The 19,700-nt window shown below is 47.0% G+C and overlaps 1 protein-coding gene across 1 annotated transcript in view; it reads right to left on the bottom strand.

Moving 5' to 3' along the window:
• NID1 (nidogen 1) overlaps positions 1-19,700 on the bottom strand; it is an 84,552-nt gene that overhangs the window by 14,975 nt on the left and 49,877 nt on the right. Inside the window, exons 10-13 of the mRNA XM_026504127.4 lie at positions 16,072-16,197; positions 11,529-11,678; positions 10,379-10,501; positions 1,505-1,723 (exon numbers count right to left, since the gene is read on the bottom strand). Coding sequence (XP_026359912.1) covers positions 1,505-1,723; positions 10,379-10,501; positions 11,529-11,678; positions 16,072-16,197 — 618 coding nt within the window. The remainder of the gene's footprint in view (positions 1-1,504; positions 1,724-10,378; positions 10,502-11,528; positions 11,679-16,071; positions 16,198-19,700) is intronic.

Below are 19,700 nucleotides of genomic sequence, written 5' to 3' on the forward strand. Positions count from 1 at the left end.
AAGAACAGGCCCCCCAAAATCCCTGCCCCCACGGAGTTCACCCTCCAGGGGAAGGTGCTGAGCTTCCCAAGGCTGGAGGGGCTCTCAAAGCAAACCTGCCCTACACGCCCTGTCCCACGGGGCGGGTGACTCACAGACCCAACCCGACGAGTGGGCACATGCCCCTCCTGCCCCTTCAGGAACAGAAGGATGGTTAGGGGCTCATTCTCCCCCAGGTTCAGCCTAGCCTCCTGAACTCCGACCCTGATGCCTGGCACCACTCTCTGGCTCCCCCGACGAGCAAATGTTCTGAGAACGGACAGGCAGCCGGCGTTGCAGGGGGAGGGGGCCCGGAATGGACAAGTCATGGCTCTTCTGGGGCTCTGTCTCCGGCTCTCTGAAGAGAGAGAGCTGGACCTGGTCCTCGCTGGGGCCATTTCCACTTCTTTCTCCTGCCTGCCTGTCTTGCCCATTGTACCCAGTCTGTGACACAAACCAGGCTGGCTGACTTCTTTACTATGTCCGGAATCCAGCCCTCCTCTCCAAACTCACTGCCAGCAAAGCTGGTAGTTCCCTCGCCTGTTAGGCACCTGCTGGGGCCTGTCACTCCAGCTCCGTTTCTACCCATCAGCCAGCGGTACTTCTAAAACCCGAACCTGGTCACATTGATGCCTGCTCAAGACCCTCCCTGGGCTCCCGGCTGCCCTCAGGATCAACCCCAGATCCCCTGCTGGGCACGCGCCACCCTTCCCTTGGTGCCCCTTCCTCTCTCCGACCTCTCAGCCTGCACCTGCTGACACAATCGGCCTCCTCAACGCCAGCCTCCCCGGAGCTGCTACCTTTGCCTCTGCTCGGTAACATACTGCTCTGCCACAGTTAGCCCACTGCCGCCGTCAGCCTCTGGGTCTCTGGGGCCCCTCCTCTCTCACGGAGCTCCTCGCCCTGCCCTGCACTTGTTCGTCTGTCCTGCGAGGTTCTGGGGACTGAGGAAGCGGAGGTGGAGGCAGACTGGGTCCCGAGCAGCACAGACGGCCGGCCTCATGCTCCCCCCACTCCCGGCCCCGCACCTCCCAGGGAAGGCCTTCGGTTGGCCTCTTCCAAGCCTGCACATCCCAGCCCGCAGCTGTTGGGAGGCCAGGCGGCCACAGTAGGGAGTGTGCCCTGGGGGACCCACAGTACACATACCCCCTGCTACCAACGCAGTATGCCTGCAGCCGGTCCCACCGGCATTTGTACACACAGGTGTGCACAGAGAGGAAGAGAACAGGTATGAGGAAAGGGTGGGGGGACAGAGAGATGGATGGAGTGGGGGGCATGATGAGGGAGACAGAGAAGAGGGGTGCAGAGGGCAGACAGGAAGGAGGGAATGGGTCCGGGCTAGTGGAGAGGTGCAGGATTCAGGGCAGACAGAACGTGTCACCTGTGTCCTGGGCAAGGCCCCCAGGGATGCTCACGGGCAGCGGGACTCTGGTCCCCGAGGCCCTTCTCAGACCCAAGCCCAGCGCCGCACTGCTCTCCGACTTACAGGGGGGCCTCATCCCGGGCCTGGTCCTGGTGCCCTCCAGCTCACGGCCGTCGCGATCCACGCACCAGCACTGGCCCATGCTGCCGTGGCACTGGGTGGGCACGTAGTGCCCGTGCTCGTCACACTCAGGAACAAACAGGCCGTGCCGCTGTGGGTCCGTCAGCCCCGCTGCCCCAAGGATGTGTTCTCTCTCCAGCTGGCATCGGGTTTTCTCCATTTCTACGACAGAGATAAGCACAGAGGAGGCAGTCAGCTGGGTCACCGGGCGGCATCCACTGGCCGTGGCTGCGGGAGACCCACGCCAGACGCAGACCCGTGAAAGCTCATCGCTGGGTGTTATGTTGTTCATTTTCTAAAATTTAAAATATCGTATTATTTAATGGATGTAACAGTCAAGAAGATTATGTTTTCTTTTCTAAGTGATTTTTTTTTCAGTTTATAAACACTGAGGCAAAACTGACACAACAGAAAATTAGTTACTTCAAAGTGAACACTTCAGTGGCATTTAGTCTAATCACGATATGATACAACCACCACCTCTGTGGAATTCTGATTCACTGTCCTCGCTCCAAAGGAAAGCTGACACCTAAAAGCAGTTTGCTCTCCACTTCGCCTCCTCCCAGCCCCTGGCAGCCAGCAGCCAGCTACCTGCGTTCTGTCTCCATGGATTGCCTCTCCCGGACATTTTCTATAAATGTGACACATACGTGTCATGCATACGACATGTGACCTGTTGTGTCTGGCTGCTCTCAGTCGGCAGGTTTTCGGGGTTCAGTCACGGTGTAGGATCCATCAGGACGTCACTCCTTTTTATGGCTGACTAGTATTCCATGGGATGGCTAGACCACATTTTGTTTATCCATTCATCACTTGATGGGCATCTTAAAACAAACTGAAATCTGTTTTAAGAAACTTTGTTTCTCTGAAATTTGTCCTTTGTATCATCTCGAGCTTCCTGATTATCCACATTGAGTCGAGGTCAAAGATTTGGGAGACTAAACACCCCAGAGCACATTTTCCGACATTTGTTTCCTTTTTACGATGAGCTTGTGTTTGGCATGAAACATGGCCTCTTAACCGTGTAACTCAGATCCCCAGGTAAGGAAATACTTCTCTATCTGTGGGGAATGGCCTGGAATCAACGATTCCCCAGTACGCAGAGCTATAGCTGGCTCCACACCGGCTGGAGTGCGGCCACAACTCTGCAGTTGTGTCATGGAAACAACCGCATTTAATACATAAATGAATGAGTTCCAATAAAACTTTATTTACAAAAACAGTGGGCCAGATTAAACCTGTGGGGACTGTAGTTATCAATGCCTGCCCTAGGGCATTACTAGTTATGTTATGGAGATATTTTATATAAATATGCTAATTCACATATTAATATGTGTTAACTAATACATTAACGTATTAATATATATCGTAACGTTAATATATACTAACATATATTGTAATGTAATACGTAATAATCTGTTTCACAGAACTTTGTGTCTGAAAGTGTTTTTAACTCTCGGTTCCACCACTGTTGGTGTTATCCTGGGCACGTCAGCAATGCTGAATAGGCCGCACCCCTCACTGTCGGACAGCAATGGCGGCAGTAACTAACCTCACGTATTATTGTGAGGAGTAAGTGAAATATGACGAGACAATGCGTATACAGATGGAATTTGAAATTCCACACTCAAATGTTTACTTGTGATTATATCTACACATGGCCTCCACAGTGACATTCAGTGTGCGTGTTGCCAGTAAGTATTTAAGGTACCTTCTGTCTACGCTGCCAGTTCTCACGCTAGCCTGCTTTGTGTAGTTGCTCCCGTGGTCAGAAGCAGTGAGCGGGCCAGGAATATGTGCGTTGAACCTGGCAAGGGAAAAGTGGGTATGCTTTCGCTTTGTCTTATGGGCTAATATTAAAAAACAAACAAACAAACAAACATCTTTGATGTAGAAAGAGCCAAATAAATTTGTGTACGAAGACACAAATAAGCCACCTGCTTGAAGATGTTGGGTTTTGTTGGCTCTTGGAAGTAGAAGTTGTTTACTTCCTCAATATCTTGCACGGGCACAGGATTTTCAAGTTCCCATATCAACTGTCTCCATTCACACGTGTTGCATTTAATTCTCTACCAGAATCGTATGCACCAGGCAACTCCATTTTTTATACCAAATGAGAGTCTCAAGGCTCAGATTGGTGAAGGGGCTCCCAGGCCACACCACTAGGAGGTGGCTCAGCTCAAGCTAGAACCTGGGTCTTTGGATTCCTGGCCCAGTCCCTGCCCCTCTGCACCCATGAGTCCAGTGCCCAGAACGGCTCATGCATACTGGACGTGTTATGTCAACAGTGATATATACAAGTGAGCTTAATGCACTCACTGAAATTATCTGTGGCCCTTAGACTCGGTTTCCTTCCACTGACATCTGTAGACGGTGTTGTGTGTGCTATCAACAACACCAAACGTTTAAGGAAGTAGGGGTAGCCCCATTTTATGTGGCTGACAGTTTTGTGTTGACGTGGTGTTTGGCTAACATACAAAATCTCAAGTGATCCCGAATTTATAGTGGAACTTTTCAGAGTGTATCTTGAACTTATAAAGAGGAGGAGAAAACTACCAATTGTGACTCAGGAAATGGAATTTCAAGTGTGTTTATGGAAAGCTGTGATGTCACTGAGTTTCTTGGGATGGCTTCCCAGCCTGGCCAGCAGGCAGCAGGAGTATCTCCAGTGGAAGCCCCCTGCTGAGGGTCTCACCCTTCCATGGGGAATTTTCCATTGCAGGCGGGATGGGGAGGGGACACACATTTCCTGGCCCTGTTTCTGGCTGATAAAATGACAACTTGGGCAGGATTTCTTTTATTCATCCAGCCTGAGGAAGCAGTCAAGACCTGATATTTTTCCAGCGAAGAGCAAGAAGTCTGGGTGACTTTCTCAAGATTGGGGACAAAGAAAATGAGAGAAAAATCAAATAGAGAAATCTGAAAAAAGCACCTTTTAAATCTCTTGACTTGCGTTTCATTTCCTTGCCTGATTAAATTTCTTTCTCTGTGTTAATTCAAATAAATAACTATTGTAGCCTCTGATATACTCAGTGGGGTGGAGGAGCTCGTCTGGGGAGACCTTACTTATTCAGCTTCTTGCTGCATCTCCCACCAGGGGGCCAGCTGCTCCTAGGGGCTCTTCCACACACCTAGATTTACCTATAATAAAAATAATCTAACAGTAGAGACCGTAAGAATGTTTTTTTTTAAAAGGGTCTTACTCAATTTTGAGAAAAACTGCCATAGAAATCTCTTATATAAGGAGTTCAAGGAACCTTTTTTGTTTTGTTTTGTTTTTTTAAAGATTTATTTATTTGACAGAGAGAGAGAGAGACAGCCAGCGAGAGAGGGAACACAAGCAGGGGGAGTGGGAGAGGAAGAAGCAGGCTCCCAGCAGAGGAGCCTGATGTGGGGCTCGATCCCAGAACTCCGGGATCACGCCCTGAGCCGAAGGCAGACGCTTAAAGACAGCCACCCAGGCGCCCCTCAAGGAACCTTTTTGTAAACCAAACAATTATTCAGGTCTCATGTTCTTTGTTTATAAAACCAAAGGAGATGAATTATAGAATTTCTTAAGCCCCCGTCGAGCTCTAACTGGGAAATTCAAGTTTTCTAACATTGGGTTTGTTTGAAGCAAAGTGCACATGAAACACAAACGACAAGACATACGACAAACAAAAAGTGTCCATTAAATTGTTCCTCAGTTTTCTTTTCTTTAAGTTGTATTATCCTAAATGCTTTCATCTTTCCTTGCAGCCCTGCCCTTTGAACTTCTGAAAGATGTGTGGTGTGTCTTTTGGTGAAACATGCTGGTAAGTGTGACTGGTGCCAAGTGTGAAGAGATGTGATCAAACATCCGTAGGCTTGGTATTTGCCCTTAAGGACCAGGCTTTACAACTCTAGCCAGGACTTTGTATATGCCTCTTTGATCCGCTAATAATCCGCTCTCCTACTTTCCAAACCTCTAGACAATTATATTCCCCCAGACAAAGTCGGTGGAGGTGGTAGCCAGCTGCCAAGATGGCCCCAATCTCCTGCCTCCTGACATTCTCACATTTAGGCAATTGCCTTTCACACTGTCAGAGGGTTGGCCTGTGATTAATAGTATCACCAGAAGTGACAGCTGGTCACTTTCCAGATAAGGTTACAAAAGACCGTGGCTTCCATCTTGGATGTGCTCTCTCTCTCTCTCTCTCATCACTTGCTCTGGAGCGAGCCAGCTGCCAGGTCTTGAAGGTCACTGAGGCAACCGTGTGAAGAGACCCAGGCTGTGAGGACCTGAAGTCTTCAGTCCAACAACCCCTGAGGAACAGAGGCCTGCCAGCCACCACGTTGATCCCTCAGTTCCTGATGAACCTCAGAAAAGACTGTAGCGCCAGCTAATACGTTGACAACAACCTAATGAGAGACCCTGAACCAAGACCACCCAGCTAAGCTGCTTCTGAATTCCTGACCCTCAGAACTGTGTGATAATATTTATGTTTTAAGCTGCTAACTTTGGGGATCCTTTATTACAGTACAATAGATAACTACGATTAACCCTTGAACAACACAGGTCTGAATTGTGGATTTTTTTTTTTAAGATTTATTCATTTTAGAGAGAAAGAGAGAGGGAGAGGGAGAATCTCAAGCAGACCCCAAGCTGAGCATGGAGATCGATGCTGGGATCTATCCCTCCACCCTGAGATCATGACCTGAGCTGAAACCAAGAGTCGGACGCTTAACTGAGTCTCCCAGACGCCCCTGAACTGTGGATTTTTTACCAAACAGTATGTAAATGTATCTTCTCTTCCTTATGGTTTTCTTAACAGCATTTTCTTTCCTCTAACTCACTTTATTGTTAGGATACAGTATATAATACATATGTAACATACAGACTATGGGTTCATCGACTGTTTATGTTATCAGTAAGGCTTCTGGTCAACAGTCAGCTATTAGTAGTTAAGTTTTTGGGCAGTCCAAAGTTATACACAGATTTTTCAACCGTGTGTGTGGCGGGGGAGTCAGTGCCTCTAACCCCCGTGTTGTTCAAGAGTCAACTGAAATATGGTGGCCTTCAACCTTTCTGGCCATGACCCAGAGGAATACATTTCACTCAGCAACTCAACACATACAGGCAGTTATGTGCGTGCGCACACCCTCACCCACGCACAGAGACTAGCGTCATTTCATGAAACGATATGTTTTCCTACTATGTACACTCTACATACTCGGATGTTTTCCTGATTATTGTTTTCTGTTCTAGTCCATTGAAAAGAAAAGATAATAGTCTACTGAACCGATTTCACAATCCACACATGGGTTGTGGGCAAGAGTGCAGAGGCGTGGGGGGAACAAATCGAATTTCTTGTCTTGCCTGTCATCGGGTGACACTGCAGTAGCAGTGACCGTAACTGACTTGACTCACCCTCAAAGACAGTGTAGTTTGATTTTTTAAAAACTCGTCCCCACTTTACACACTAGGAACCAAATTACGTGCTGACTGTCTGATTCCCTGCACCTCACTGTTGGGCAGTAGGAGTCCAGATGACACTACATGTTATTTTTCTGTTAATATTTCATAAAATATTTTAGTTAGACAAAATTTAGAAAAATATGATGAAAAGCTCTGTGTTCATATTCCACCTGAAAAAAAAATAATTAGAAATAGGAAGGCGGCCCCTGTGCAGCCCTCCTTGATCCCAACTGCCTCTCTCCCACCGTGCAGGTAACCGTGAGCTCTAAGTTTTTGTTTTTCATCCCTATATATGCATTTTGTAGCTTTCTTACATATGTATACACATGTAGGTTTATTTTCATACAGCGTTCCATTTTACATAAAAGGGATCATAGTGTATACGTTCTTCTCTACTTTTTTCCTGCATAACATGTTTTTGAGATTTATCCATCAATCCTAGCTCATTCATTTTAACTGCTGTTTATTATTTCATTGTATGAAATGTACCAAAACTCACTAGTCCATTCCTCCTGCTGATAATCGTTTAGATTTTTTTTTTTGTTACCAACAATACTCGATAAACATTCACATATATTTCTAGCGCACATTCTCTCTTGACAATATAACTAGATGTTGAATTTTTTAAAAGAACAGGATTGAATACATAAACACTCCTAGCAGCTAGCTCTTACTGGTTTTCTCCTTGTCCTGTCTTCATATCCCAGCCTGCAGGGCTGAGTTTGTTTCTGTTTAGTTAACAGAGCCTTAGAGAAGGGGCAAGGAGTGAGGTGAAAAACAAATACCAAAAACCAAAAAATGAAACATCTGCTTCTTTTTGAACTGGCGATACGAAGCAAGCCTAAGGAAACGACGAATGTTAGTCATTTTTAGCAGCTGCTGGAACGTCTTGACTGAGATTATCACGAACTCTTCTCTATGTAACCGGCCTATCAGAATTTATGGGCAGCGTGACAGTTTTTACCCACAACTTCAGGAACAAGAAGCTTGGCCCTGCCTCAGTTCATCCTGGCTGGGGGTTGGGAAACATTTCCCGTCAAGGGCCAGGTGGTAAATATTTCAGGCTTCGCATACTTTATAGTCTCTACCACAACTGCTGAACTCAGCCTTTGTAAAATTAAAGAAGCCACAGACTATACATAAACTAACAACCATGGCTGTTTTCCAATAAAACTTTATTTACAAAGACAGGAGCTGGGCCAGATTTGTCGTGCAAGTGGTAGTATGCAGATCCTTGTTCTCATCAGAAGAAAACAATGTAGACCAGAAATGTGCGGTATTATATATCCAAATTTTAACTTTAATCGATTATTTTTCTCCTTTTGGATGGGCAACTATCCTAAAAACTGGTCACACCTGGCCCTGTGGAGAGTGTGGAAAAATAAATACTTTTATCTACTGCTGGTAGGCATGGAAACTGGTGCATTCATTTGTTTTTCAACAACTACAAATCGGTGAGCATCCTCCTGGGCCACGTACTCCTCTGGATACTGGGGACATAGGAATAAAATGCATAAGCGCCCTACACTCACGGGCTAACATTGGAATACTTACTCATTGCTTAAAAAGGTGATGGTAAAATGGATATTTTGTTGAAACCTTATACGATTGTGTATATATAGGACATACTGAGAGTAGCATAAATATATCTGGCCAATAACAGCAGCAGTAATTACAAATAAGTAATCACATGACTCCAGTCTGAGGTGTCAGGTATATTCTTAATCTCATGATGGAATATCATGTGACTTAGGGGACCGAATCCAGGCTGGAGTCCATCTGACAGACCTGGGTTTGGGTCTCTGTTCCAGCACTTAACTACCAGTGGGACCTTGATTACGGCTTTATCTTTTTAAGCGTCATCATCCTTTGTGTAAATGGAGATTGCAATCGTGTTCATTTTCTTTCTTTTTTTTAGATTTTATTTATTTATTTGCAACAAGATAGAGAGAAAGCAACAGAGGGGGAGGGAGAAGCAGACTCCCCTCTGAGCAGGGAGCCCGATGCAGGACTTGATCCCAGGACCCCAGGATCCCAACCTGAACCGAAGGCAGATGCTTAACCGACTGAGTCACCCAGGCGCTCCCATAGTTGTCTTTTTAAAATGAACACGACTGGGGCGCCTGGGTGGCTCAGGCGGGTAAGCATCTGATTCTCAATTTCGGATCCGTCGTGATCTCAGGGTCATGAGATTGAGACCTCGTCGGGCTCCAGCTGGGTGTGGAGTCTGCTTGGGATTCTCTCTCTCCTTTGCCCCTCCCCCCCCACACCCACCCCTATTCGTGCTCTCTCTCTTAAAAAAAGATGATTATGAACATTACGTGAAATAGGATGGGTGAAGCAACTAGCACATAGTAGGTTCGACACAAATGGCAGCCAATTACACTTCTTCATTCAACAGCACATGCTGAGTGCCTCCTAAGTACCCAGATTGATTCCAGATATGGACCTAGGACTATCATTATCCTTGTGGTCTAATGAGACACCACGCAAGCCTCGGGTCAGCAGGTAACTTCAGAAACCGCACTTCCAGATATAGTAGGTAATACGGACAATTCTGTAGAATCCTCAGCCTGCATTTTCACCCAGTGGTGGCCTTTCACCCCTGCTCCCCACCCCTACCCCATGACTCCCAGGAAGCCGGGATGGCTTAATTTTAACCTGTGAACTTGACTGGGCCACAGGGTGGGGATATTCCAGATATTTGGTCAAACATTCTAGGGGTTTCTGTGAGGATGTTTTGGATGAGATTAACCCTTACCTTCATAGACTGAGTAAAGCAGATAGACTTCATCCAATCAGTGGAAGGCTATAGAAGAGAACAAAAACGCTGGCCCTTCCCTGAGTAGGAGAGAATCCTTCCTTCCCAAAGACCTACGAACCTGGGACACCAGCTTTTCTCTGCCTTCAGACTCAAATGGAAATATTGGCTGTCCTGGGTCTCCAGTTTGCTAATTGTAGATCTTGGGACTTGCAAGTCTTTACAATTGTGAAACCAATTCCTTATAATCTCTTTATAAACAAACAAACACACACACATGTGCGTGCACACATACATATCCTATTAGCTCTGTTTCTTTGGAGAACCCTGACTAATACAGAGCAGTTCTTACCCTGAACTGCTTGCTCAAGTTACAAGGATGCTCAGACTCGAGGTTGCCTGTACAGTTATGGTCTGTGTGGCACCCCCTAGAGTTGGGCAGTGCACAACCTGCATGGTTGTACACTGCAGCTGTGCTCTGATCTCCAACCTTAACAACGCCGGAGACTCTCCATAGAGACTCCAACCTCCCCACCTCAGCTCCTCTCCCGGGGGAATGTACTCAGTACTCACGAATACGGCAATGGCCTACCAGCTCCAAACGTCTCTGACACCTTACCTCCAGGCACGCAGTGAAAGCCGTCTCCGTGATAACCAGGTTTGCACTGGCACGTGAAGGAGCCTGGAGTGTTGTAGCAGAAGGCATCAGGGTGACATCGGCTTGACTGGCATTCATCCACGTCTGCAAAACAGTCACCAAGCCCAGGGGACAATGAAATTTCTTCTGGAATTCATAGTTTACACAATAATTTAAACCACTTGCTCAACCCTGGGGGACTTTGTTTCTGATCTGGGAACAGCGATTTAAAATTTACTAAACATGACTCATCAGAACACGAACTCTCCAATTTCTATCTAGTGTCTTTATAAATGTGTTTCACTTTGATGATAGAGTTTTCATGGAAAATCAAGCATGCAAAAGGAAAAAAGAGAAGATTCTTTTGCATTATAAAACGAGCCTTTCTCATCACAAATGAGAGCTTCAAAAATGTTGGAGAGTTTGGAGACATTATTAACGGCTGACAGAAAAACCTCAAAGACAAGAGAAAATTCACATGTTCAAAAACGCAAAGAAAATATCTCAGAAATTATAATCTTAGAGAAGCTTGGACTTTTCAGGAATACTGTAGGCTGTAATGTTAAGCAATTTTGCAAATCAAGGGGTGGGGGTACTTTTTTCACAGTTCTCTTACCTAAAATCATCTTTAAGAACAGCTTGGCAGCCAACAATGGACTGACCTCAGGTCTAAAAGAATTCGGTGCAATCATTTATTCTTTGACTGTAGTCATTTATTCCTAAGGGCACTTGGCTTGTGTTGGAGCAGAAGGTGAGAGCAGGCCAAGGGAATGACTATATATATCTTACTAAACAAAAAGCTGGACCTCAAGCCCCACGTATCCAAGAGTTGTTTGCCTTTTCATGAAAGAAAATCTCCTCAGTTCCTAGCAGACAGCAGGAGTCTAATTGTGGCCTAAGTGAGCAAGTCACGGAGAACAAAATAGTAGGGGGGAGGCTAATCGTCTTCCCCAATGAGAGCAGCCCGCAAAGAAAAACGCAGGGTTCACACTACTGCAGAGAGACAAAATGCAGCCCATTTATCCAACAGAGTTGAAAGAATAATTCTCTGAATTTCCACATGAGTTGGTAATTGGCAGATGGGATTTTTTTTTCAGGTTCCACAGAGAGAAAAATCAGAGCAACCACGCACCTTGGCAGGCTCGGCCATCCCCAGAGAAGCCTGGCAGACAGGAACAGGTGTAAGAGGACCCTCCCGTGTAGAGACACTGAGCCCGCTGGGGTATGTCACAGTCATGGAGGCCAGTCATGCAGTAGTTGATGGGGCGCTGGTCCACAACAGCTGCAAACAAAAGGTTGACACACAATGTTGGAAAGAGGCCCCCGAGCGGTCCCGGTGCCCTTCTAAGCAGTTCCCTCTACATCAGTGGGTTAGTCCACTGAGGGGAACGTGCCTAGATCCCAGACCTCCAGACATCCTGTCAGGCTTCCTCCTCTGCTCCCCACTGGGTTGATACCCCTGGACTTCCTGTTTCTACCACCTGCCTCTGATCAGTCTTCATAGATGGACACCAGGGCTGGTGTCTGGTACGCAACCTCAGCTTCACCCCAGGGCTCTGTCTCAGGCCGCTCTCCACACCAGGTCCCCTAAACCCAACTTTCCTTTCGCCTAGACGCAGAGGTGAGCCACGTGTAGGTGTGTGTACACACTTCCTGTGGCCACTCTGCTGGAGCATTTGGAGCCAAGGATCTAAGACTTCCACACGGTGTCTTGACCCTTGGCGCACCGGGCAGGTAGAGCACTGACTACGAATGCTGAAGGCAAAGTCACCCATTTTCCCGGAAGGAAGGAGAAAGAAATATCTCCGGGGCAGTGAGAGCTTCTGGTTTTAAAGCTCTAAGACCCAGGTCAGAATCCTGTCCCCTAAAATGTCAGAACAGAACCCTTCCTTCCCTCCAAGGAGGCCCTTGGTGTCTGGATTATCCCAAGGACAGAGGGCTTCTCCTCCTTCTCCTCCTCACTGAATCTTCCCAAGATTGATTCCAGTTTTTCTTGTCTTTGAGAGAGAGAGAGAGAGAGAGAGAGAGAGAGCTCTAAGCACTGTCAGGGAACAGGTCAAGGAAAGGATCCTCTTCAAGGGTCCAAGTTTCTGTCTGGAAAACAGTCACCCAGATGACACCTAACAAGTCCAAGAACACACTCTGCTTCCTTGGACCCTCCTGTCTTCTCTCCCATCCCCTCGTCTCTAGTGCTCTTCTTTTCTCTAGGGTCCACTTCCTCCACCCCCAACTCCTTCAGCTTAGACTTAAAACAAATTACGGTCCCTCAAAGGTAGGGAAAGTACACGCAGACAAAACCACCAGGAAACAAGTCTCACTCTGCTTTCTTTTCTCTATCTCTTCCAACACATACTTATGTCATTTTAGCTCATAGGTGGTCATTTTATAAGTGACATTTGCTCACAGCCTCGTTTTGCTTCAACCTAATTAACAGAGGAGACCCTCCGTACAGGGCAAGCACATATAGTTCTCAACGTTCCCTCCCAGCCATTGTCATTATGCATGCGTTTCTATAATCTTCAAATCATTTCTAAAAAAAGGCAATTTATAACTGAATTTTTTACATCACGGTTTTTTTTATGGAAGACCACTTTTCCATGCCAAAGCAATCTGCTTCTTAAAGAAATTTTAAAGCCAGCTTTACCATTCCAAACGGCCTGTTTAATTTTTAAAATAAATGGGGGTGGCTAGGTGGCTCAGTCGTTAAGCATCTGCCTTTGGCTCAGGGCATGATCCCAGAGTCCTGGGATCAAGCCCCGCATCAGGCTGCCTGCTCTGCTGGGAGCCTGCTTCTTCCTCTCCCACTCCCCCTGCTTGTGTTCCCTCTCTTGCTGGCTGTCTCTCAGTCAAATAAATGAATAAAATCTTTAAAAACATTTTTTTCTAAATAAATGACGCATTTTTTAGTGAGGTTTCACGTCAGTTAAGAGGAAAAGTATCTTCTACGGTTCTTGACGGCGAGCACACAGCCCACAGCCCTGACAGTGTGCCTCAGTTCTCACTCAAACGGAGTTTCTAGATGGTCTCGCAGACAATGTTCATTCAGAGAGGGGTCAGGACAGTCACGGAGCACAGTGGCTGCCCCGAAAACCTAAGCCACCAGAGGGGACATCGGGGCGCCCCGCTGTGCTTTCCTCAAAGGCTCCCGACCTTGCCGAGCTGGAAATTTCTCTACAACTCTGATCCCACCCAATCCACTAATGGGCAGCTATATGCTGGGAGGAGGGGGGTTTTCTGGAAAGGACAGAAAACCAGGCTCAAATGAGAAATAAAAATTAACTAGAATTCCAAGTAGACTGTAAGTTGGGGTTGTGCGTTTCTAGCGCCTCCTTTTCTGAAAAGAAGCTTGGAAAAGGACGGTGCCCTGAACGGGAAGGAACAGAGCGGCCTGGCCTTCTGAGCTGCTGCCGCCCACCTGGCAGTTGTCCCCCAGAGACACCCACAGGCTGGCTGGGGCTGGAAATGAGGTGACGGGGGAGAAGGAGGGAGACGCCAAGAGGGAAAGACAAGTGAGGGAAAGAAGTCACATGTAAAAGGAGAGAAATGTATATAGCGTATAAAGAGCTCTAAGGACGGTGGTTTCCCTAGTTTAAGTTCTGAAAATAAGGTCACAAAAGTGAATGATTTACAATAATTTCTCCTAACAGTATGACAGGCAGGGAAGGGAGAACACTGGGTGAAGTGAGGCCAAACCTAAGGCCCTCTTCCTGCCTTGAGGGACGGGCAGGTACATGGTGTTGTGCACTGCACAAAGACACCCACGTGAGGGGTTAACGGAACCTCAAATTTCCCCATGTTCCACACACAGAGCCACGTATCACAGGGCTGTGGCCATGCAGAGGGGGGTCGTCTATGTCTTCACATAAAGATGATTCATGAGCTGTTTCCGTTGTGTGAACATACTCTGCACATTCTAATTAACTTTACAGTCAACGGTGGAAAAAAGAAAGGTCTCGGGTTTACAGGAAATGCCGAAAACGCAAGTCCACAAGGCAGCCCCTCCCACGCGGGATACCGATCCTCACAGAAAGATCATTACCCCTGGCCAGCCCACATCCACTGCACGAGCCCCAGCCCTTCACAGTTGGCAAGGCACAGCACGGGCCTCCTAAACGGTCCCAGTTCTCTTCTCTCCCTTCCCTGCTGCGACCTGGAGGAAACCCTTTCCAACCCAGGCTGCCCACGCAGGACAGAGCTGTCACGAGGAATTCTGGCAGAGGTGAAACTGCCCATTAGATGGTGACGAGCCAGAGTGATGTGTTTGAATGCGTTCAGGCAGACTTGGTTTTTTACCCCATGAGCCACCTCTCCACCAGCGAGTCTCAAAAGAGCTGAGTAATAGGGGTTGAGAGCCAAGCGGGATGGAGCTGCGTGAGGCCTACAGGCAGTGGGAGAATCAAGAAACCTCACAAGGCCCGGACCCAGTGGCATATCTTCAAGTGGTCTTCACATTTGTTTCTGAGCAGGGGGATCCACCATTCAAACAAAATCTCACTCAGAATTCGATGTATAGAGAAATGAACGGCTGGAGGTCAGGGCAGAGGACAAATATGGCCAGGCTTCCATGGACCCTCACCAGCAGCTCCCGAGGGATCTCCAAGGGCTCTGGGGGACACAGTGAACCCATGATCCAGTCCGAGGAACTGAGGTCCAGACACATGAAGTGTCTTCCCCAAAATCCAATGCCTCGGAGTAGACGTTTGCACCCCCCACCTCCAGTGAGCGTGCACGTCTGGGATGGTTGGCCACAGAAACCCAGGACGTCACGCCTCACAGCCATCTACCCCAGGACTGCACCCCCCACCCCCCAGGTCTGAGTCCGGATGTAATGTAAATGGTGCTGTCATGAAAAATAAACGTCTGAATTGCCTTCATCTCAAAAAAGCGGGGAAGGAAGTCAGGCCAGATACACAGAAATGGTTGTGCTCTATTGAAAAAGAAAAAGAAGTAACCTTAGCAGAGCTGAAATCTGCACTCTGTGCAAAGGGGACTGGCTTCTCTAAATCCACAGATGTTTGGGTCACATTCAAAATATGAGAACTGCCTGTTCCCTTCCGCCCTCAAGCCATCACCTCACCCTGGGACCTCGGCAGCCTCATCTGAGCACGCTAGGCTTCAGTGAATAGCAAGGAAGGGGCAAGGAGGTGGCTCACTGACGCCATAAAAGAAGAATCTGTTTTAAAATTGAAAAGAAATGCTGAGCTCAGATGGCCCATTCAGCATGCTGCCCTCCAGACCCGGAAATCTGCAAGAATCTTTGAACTTAAAATTCTTGGAACCCACAGGTCAAAGTGCGGCAGTGAGAAAAAAGTGGAAAAATCTAAACAATCTGGCTCTTTGTGGTTGGCCTACAAGCACCACCCCTCAAAGCATCACCAACCTAAAGCATTATTAGCCTAATGAAGACCTTCAACTCACTTCCTTTGACAAGGCTAAGAAGTTTTGCCACGACTTGCGGCTTACAATGACGTTGCTTATTCCTTAGACGTATGACCCTCAGGTAGGTGAAGGGAAGGAGTGAAGTCTGATTCATCTCTGTAAACTGCTTCCCGGAACAACAGAAGCCAGCACCTGCCATCTCAACCAGGATAATTACCTGGGGCAGCACCTTCATTCACACAGGTGCGAACACACACCGTATGGGTAAGTTTTGAAAAGTTACCCACAGAACTTACCCACACACGTTCCCTCCTCTGAAAATTGGTAGCCCTCCACACACTCGCAACGGAAGGTTCCGGGGTGATTATTGCAGATCGCATGGCTCCCACACACCGAGGGCTGTTCTGAACATTCATCGATATCTACAACGAATTTTTTTAAAAAAATGCAAACCTTTAAAAAAAACTTCAAATATCAGTAAACATATTTTGGCCTGTAAATGGATCAATTCTAAAACAAACTTTTCTATATTCCAAAAGTAACATTAATAAGATTTTTTTTCTATGTATTTATTTATGGGGGAGGGGCAGAGGGAGAGAGAATCTCAGGCAGACTCTGTGCTCAGTGTGGAGCCGGACGCAAGGCTCAATCTCACCACCCTGAGATCCTGTGCTGAGCCGAAACCAGGAGTTGGACATTTAACTGACTGAGCAACCCGGGTGCCCTGATAAGAGTTGTTTTTTTTTTTTTTCCTGTGCATAACTTTGGAGAGCGATCCCGAGTAGACGTGTGCTTCCCCTGCCTCTCCTGGAGTTAGTTCCTGAGCCTGGGGTTGGCTAACATCAGAATGGCACACACACGTCAGAAAGCTGTGTGGACAAGTGTCCAGACTGTGAATACGGCTCCTAAAACTACAAGCATATTTAAATGTGCTACTCAAAAATATTACCTTTCTCCACTTACAGGTGCAAAGCAAAGCTGAACAATTTAAAGCCTAACTGTGAATTTCAGAATGTTGTCTACAGCTTAATGCACTAAAAGGAAGGCCATTAACTCATCACACTGTAAATGAACTGGTAGGGTGATGTCCTCTCATGACAACACCAAAGCCATCACATGGGATAATGCGAGCCAAAAAAATATACGCCTTGAGCAGGATGTAGCTAGGTTCAAATCCTGCCTCCTCTAGTTACCAGCTTGTGTGGTCTTGCGCATGTTACTAACTACCCAGCCTCAGTTTCCCCGTTGGTAAATGAAGCATAATACTACTGATCTTGAGGGGTTCTTCTGAGGATTACAGAAATTGGAGGTAAGCCAGACGAGCGCTTAGTATGCTCAAGAAAAATAGCTATTATTATAATTTTTAGGGGTTCATCCTATACAACCAGCCATGGGGATGGAATTGGCCGATTCTAGGGACATGGCCCTCAGATGGCCACTGTAGCCAACACCACAGCAAGGCTGGCTGGCCCAGCCAAGAAATCGGGCTAACTCGTCATTACCCTGATTATCTGTCCACTGATGGGTTAAAGTAAATACAATCACACAAGGTCTTTCCTATGCCAGCCTCATTCTCAGAGTGTATACAGTTACTTCTGGCATTTCTAGAACCCTGAGACATGGGGACGTCATTTCGTGATGGGCTGAGATCATACAAGTCCCCTCCTCTTCTCACCCTCCTCCAATGCCTTCACGTGAATCTTTCACACTTGGAAGACAAAAGCCTCATGCGTCCACCTCCGATGGCCAGCCTAGCCCGTCTCTTCATTGGTGACACAAATACCCTGCTGGCCTATTGGACCACGTTGCACAAGATAAGCATTTTTGCCACATCAGCCCCAGAGCTTGAACTCTACCCATAAAAAAACCTAAACCAAATGGTATTCAGCTTTTAAAAAATATATTGCAATGCATGTTCCTTTGCAATGTTTGCGAGATACAAGATCTCACACAAGAGGTCCGCTCTGGGCACAGCCGGAAGGTTACGGCACAGAGTCTCTCCCAAAGCAGCCTCTTCCATGAGTCGGAGCTGGGGTGCGGCTACGGGAATATTTAGCAAGCGTGGACTCCACAGTTCCATCCGCCAGCTGCTGCTCCGACAACACAGGAGAAAAAAAAAATCAGTACAGCTTCCACGGTCTCTGTGCCCTAAGTCTCAGAGGACACTCCCAGCACAGATGTCTGGACACCCTGTTCAGACTGCCGGGCTCCACAGCTCAGACTCCACTGCCAAAGCACAAGAGCCCAGAGCAACCGTTTTCAATCACAGGGACAGAGCGAAATCACCGGGGGAAGCGTTCCAAGTTCTAGTCCCCGCTGGGGGTTTGCGGACAGGGAAGCTGTGTGTTTCAAAAAAGCTACTTTAGTGATTGGAAGGGTGATCAATCCCTTACGCCCTACCTACTGCTGGCCAGTAGGACCTGGGGGCCCATGGGATGAGGGAGGGGATGGTCTCCCCTGGCACATGAAGGTCTAGACCTCCATGAAGGTCTCTCACTCTCTGTATATACATACATATATATATATATATATTTGTGTATATATATATATATATATATATATATATATTTGTGTATATATATATATATATATATATATATATTTGTGTATATATATATATATTTCCCCAAGCAGGGTGACACCTTTTCTGTAGAGCAAGACTCCAGCAGTTTCCCCGCCAAGAGATCAGAGTCCTTATAGTGAAATTCTTCCCAATGTCTAATTTAAATCCTTCTGTAAACTGAGGCTAGGACTTCAATCCTTCCTTTAGTGGAAACGGTGAATTGGTGCTAACTGCCCCTCATAAAATATCACAAAATCCACTTCAAGTTTATTGTTCTCTTCTCTGGGAAGAGATGTCCTTGCACGTAGATCGTTCTCCAGCCCAGCAGGAAAGTCCTGGATTATTTGTGTAATTACTGCTTCCTTTTTTATTTTTTTCAGAGTGGCTACTCTTCACATATTTTCAACAAATCTGTATTTGCCCTTTTTCTCAAGGCCGGACTCTTTGAGAAGAGTCTCATGATTGATTTGTTAAGTGCCTTGTGTGTACTCAAAATTACTTGAAGAGAGGTTATCCAAAACGATGTCTACAGACTCCCAACTGAGGAATACGTGGGAGTCATTCTGCCAGGCAGCAGAACTCAGCGAATCATCTGGAAACCTTCTCCAAAGTACATTGGAGAGTCACTGTGCAGCATCTAGCCAACACCAGGCTTGTTTGGGATGTCGTCTATCATTACATCAACGTTACACACACTGAATTACAAAGGTTCATTCTCATTCTCTTCTAAGTCACTTTCCAGATCGAAATAACACATGACGTGATTTGCTTAATGCGATTTCCTACCAACAGCCTAACGTCTCCATGCGGTAACACTCCGAGGCATGTTCTAGTGACCCCAAACAAAAAGGAGCCTGACTGGGAATATACTCACATTCCATGGTCCTAATCTGCCAGAACGAGGACGAACTAGAGAACAAAAGCAAATCCACACATGACCACCTGTCTTGCCGAGCGAGCACATCGGAGGGTTTTCTATGATAGCAACAGATTATGTAACGTATGGCTGGTTGTGCCTTGTGAAGTGAAGCAAGCACTCCCACTACGATCTGCTCAGGGACCAAGAGTGGAAGAATTAGCCAGAGGTCATGGGTCAGCAGCAGCGTGTTGGGACATCCCCGTGCTTTACTCACATTCAGTTGGCTTGTGAAGTTGAAGCAGGGCCACATAAAGACTAAGGAGGTATATGCTTCCACCAGAGAGGTTACGGATCCCCATCCCCGCATGGTGCCCGTCACCATCTTCCTGGCTCTGAGAGGGCTCTGCTCACGCACGCACGCACGCACACACACACACTACCCGCTGCTTCAAACTGGCCTGAGCCAGTTCAGCCATTCAAGACTGTTGGGCTCTTTGGGAAAA

The sequence above is a fragment of the Ursus arctos genome, unplaced genomic scaffold, assembly GCF_023065955.2.
Source record: "Ursus arctos isolate Adak ecotype North America unplaced genomic scaffold, UrsArc2.0 scaffold_7, whole genome shotgun sequence".
NCBI classification, from domain to species: Eukaryota; Metazoa; Chordata; class Mammalia; order Carnivora; family Ursidae; genus Ursus; species Ursus arctos.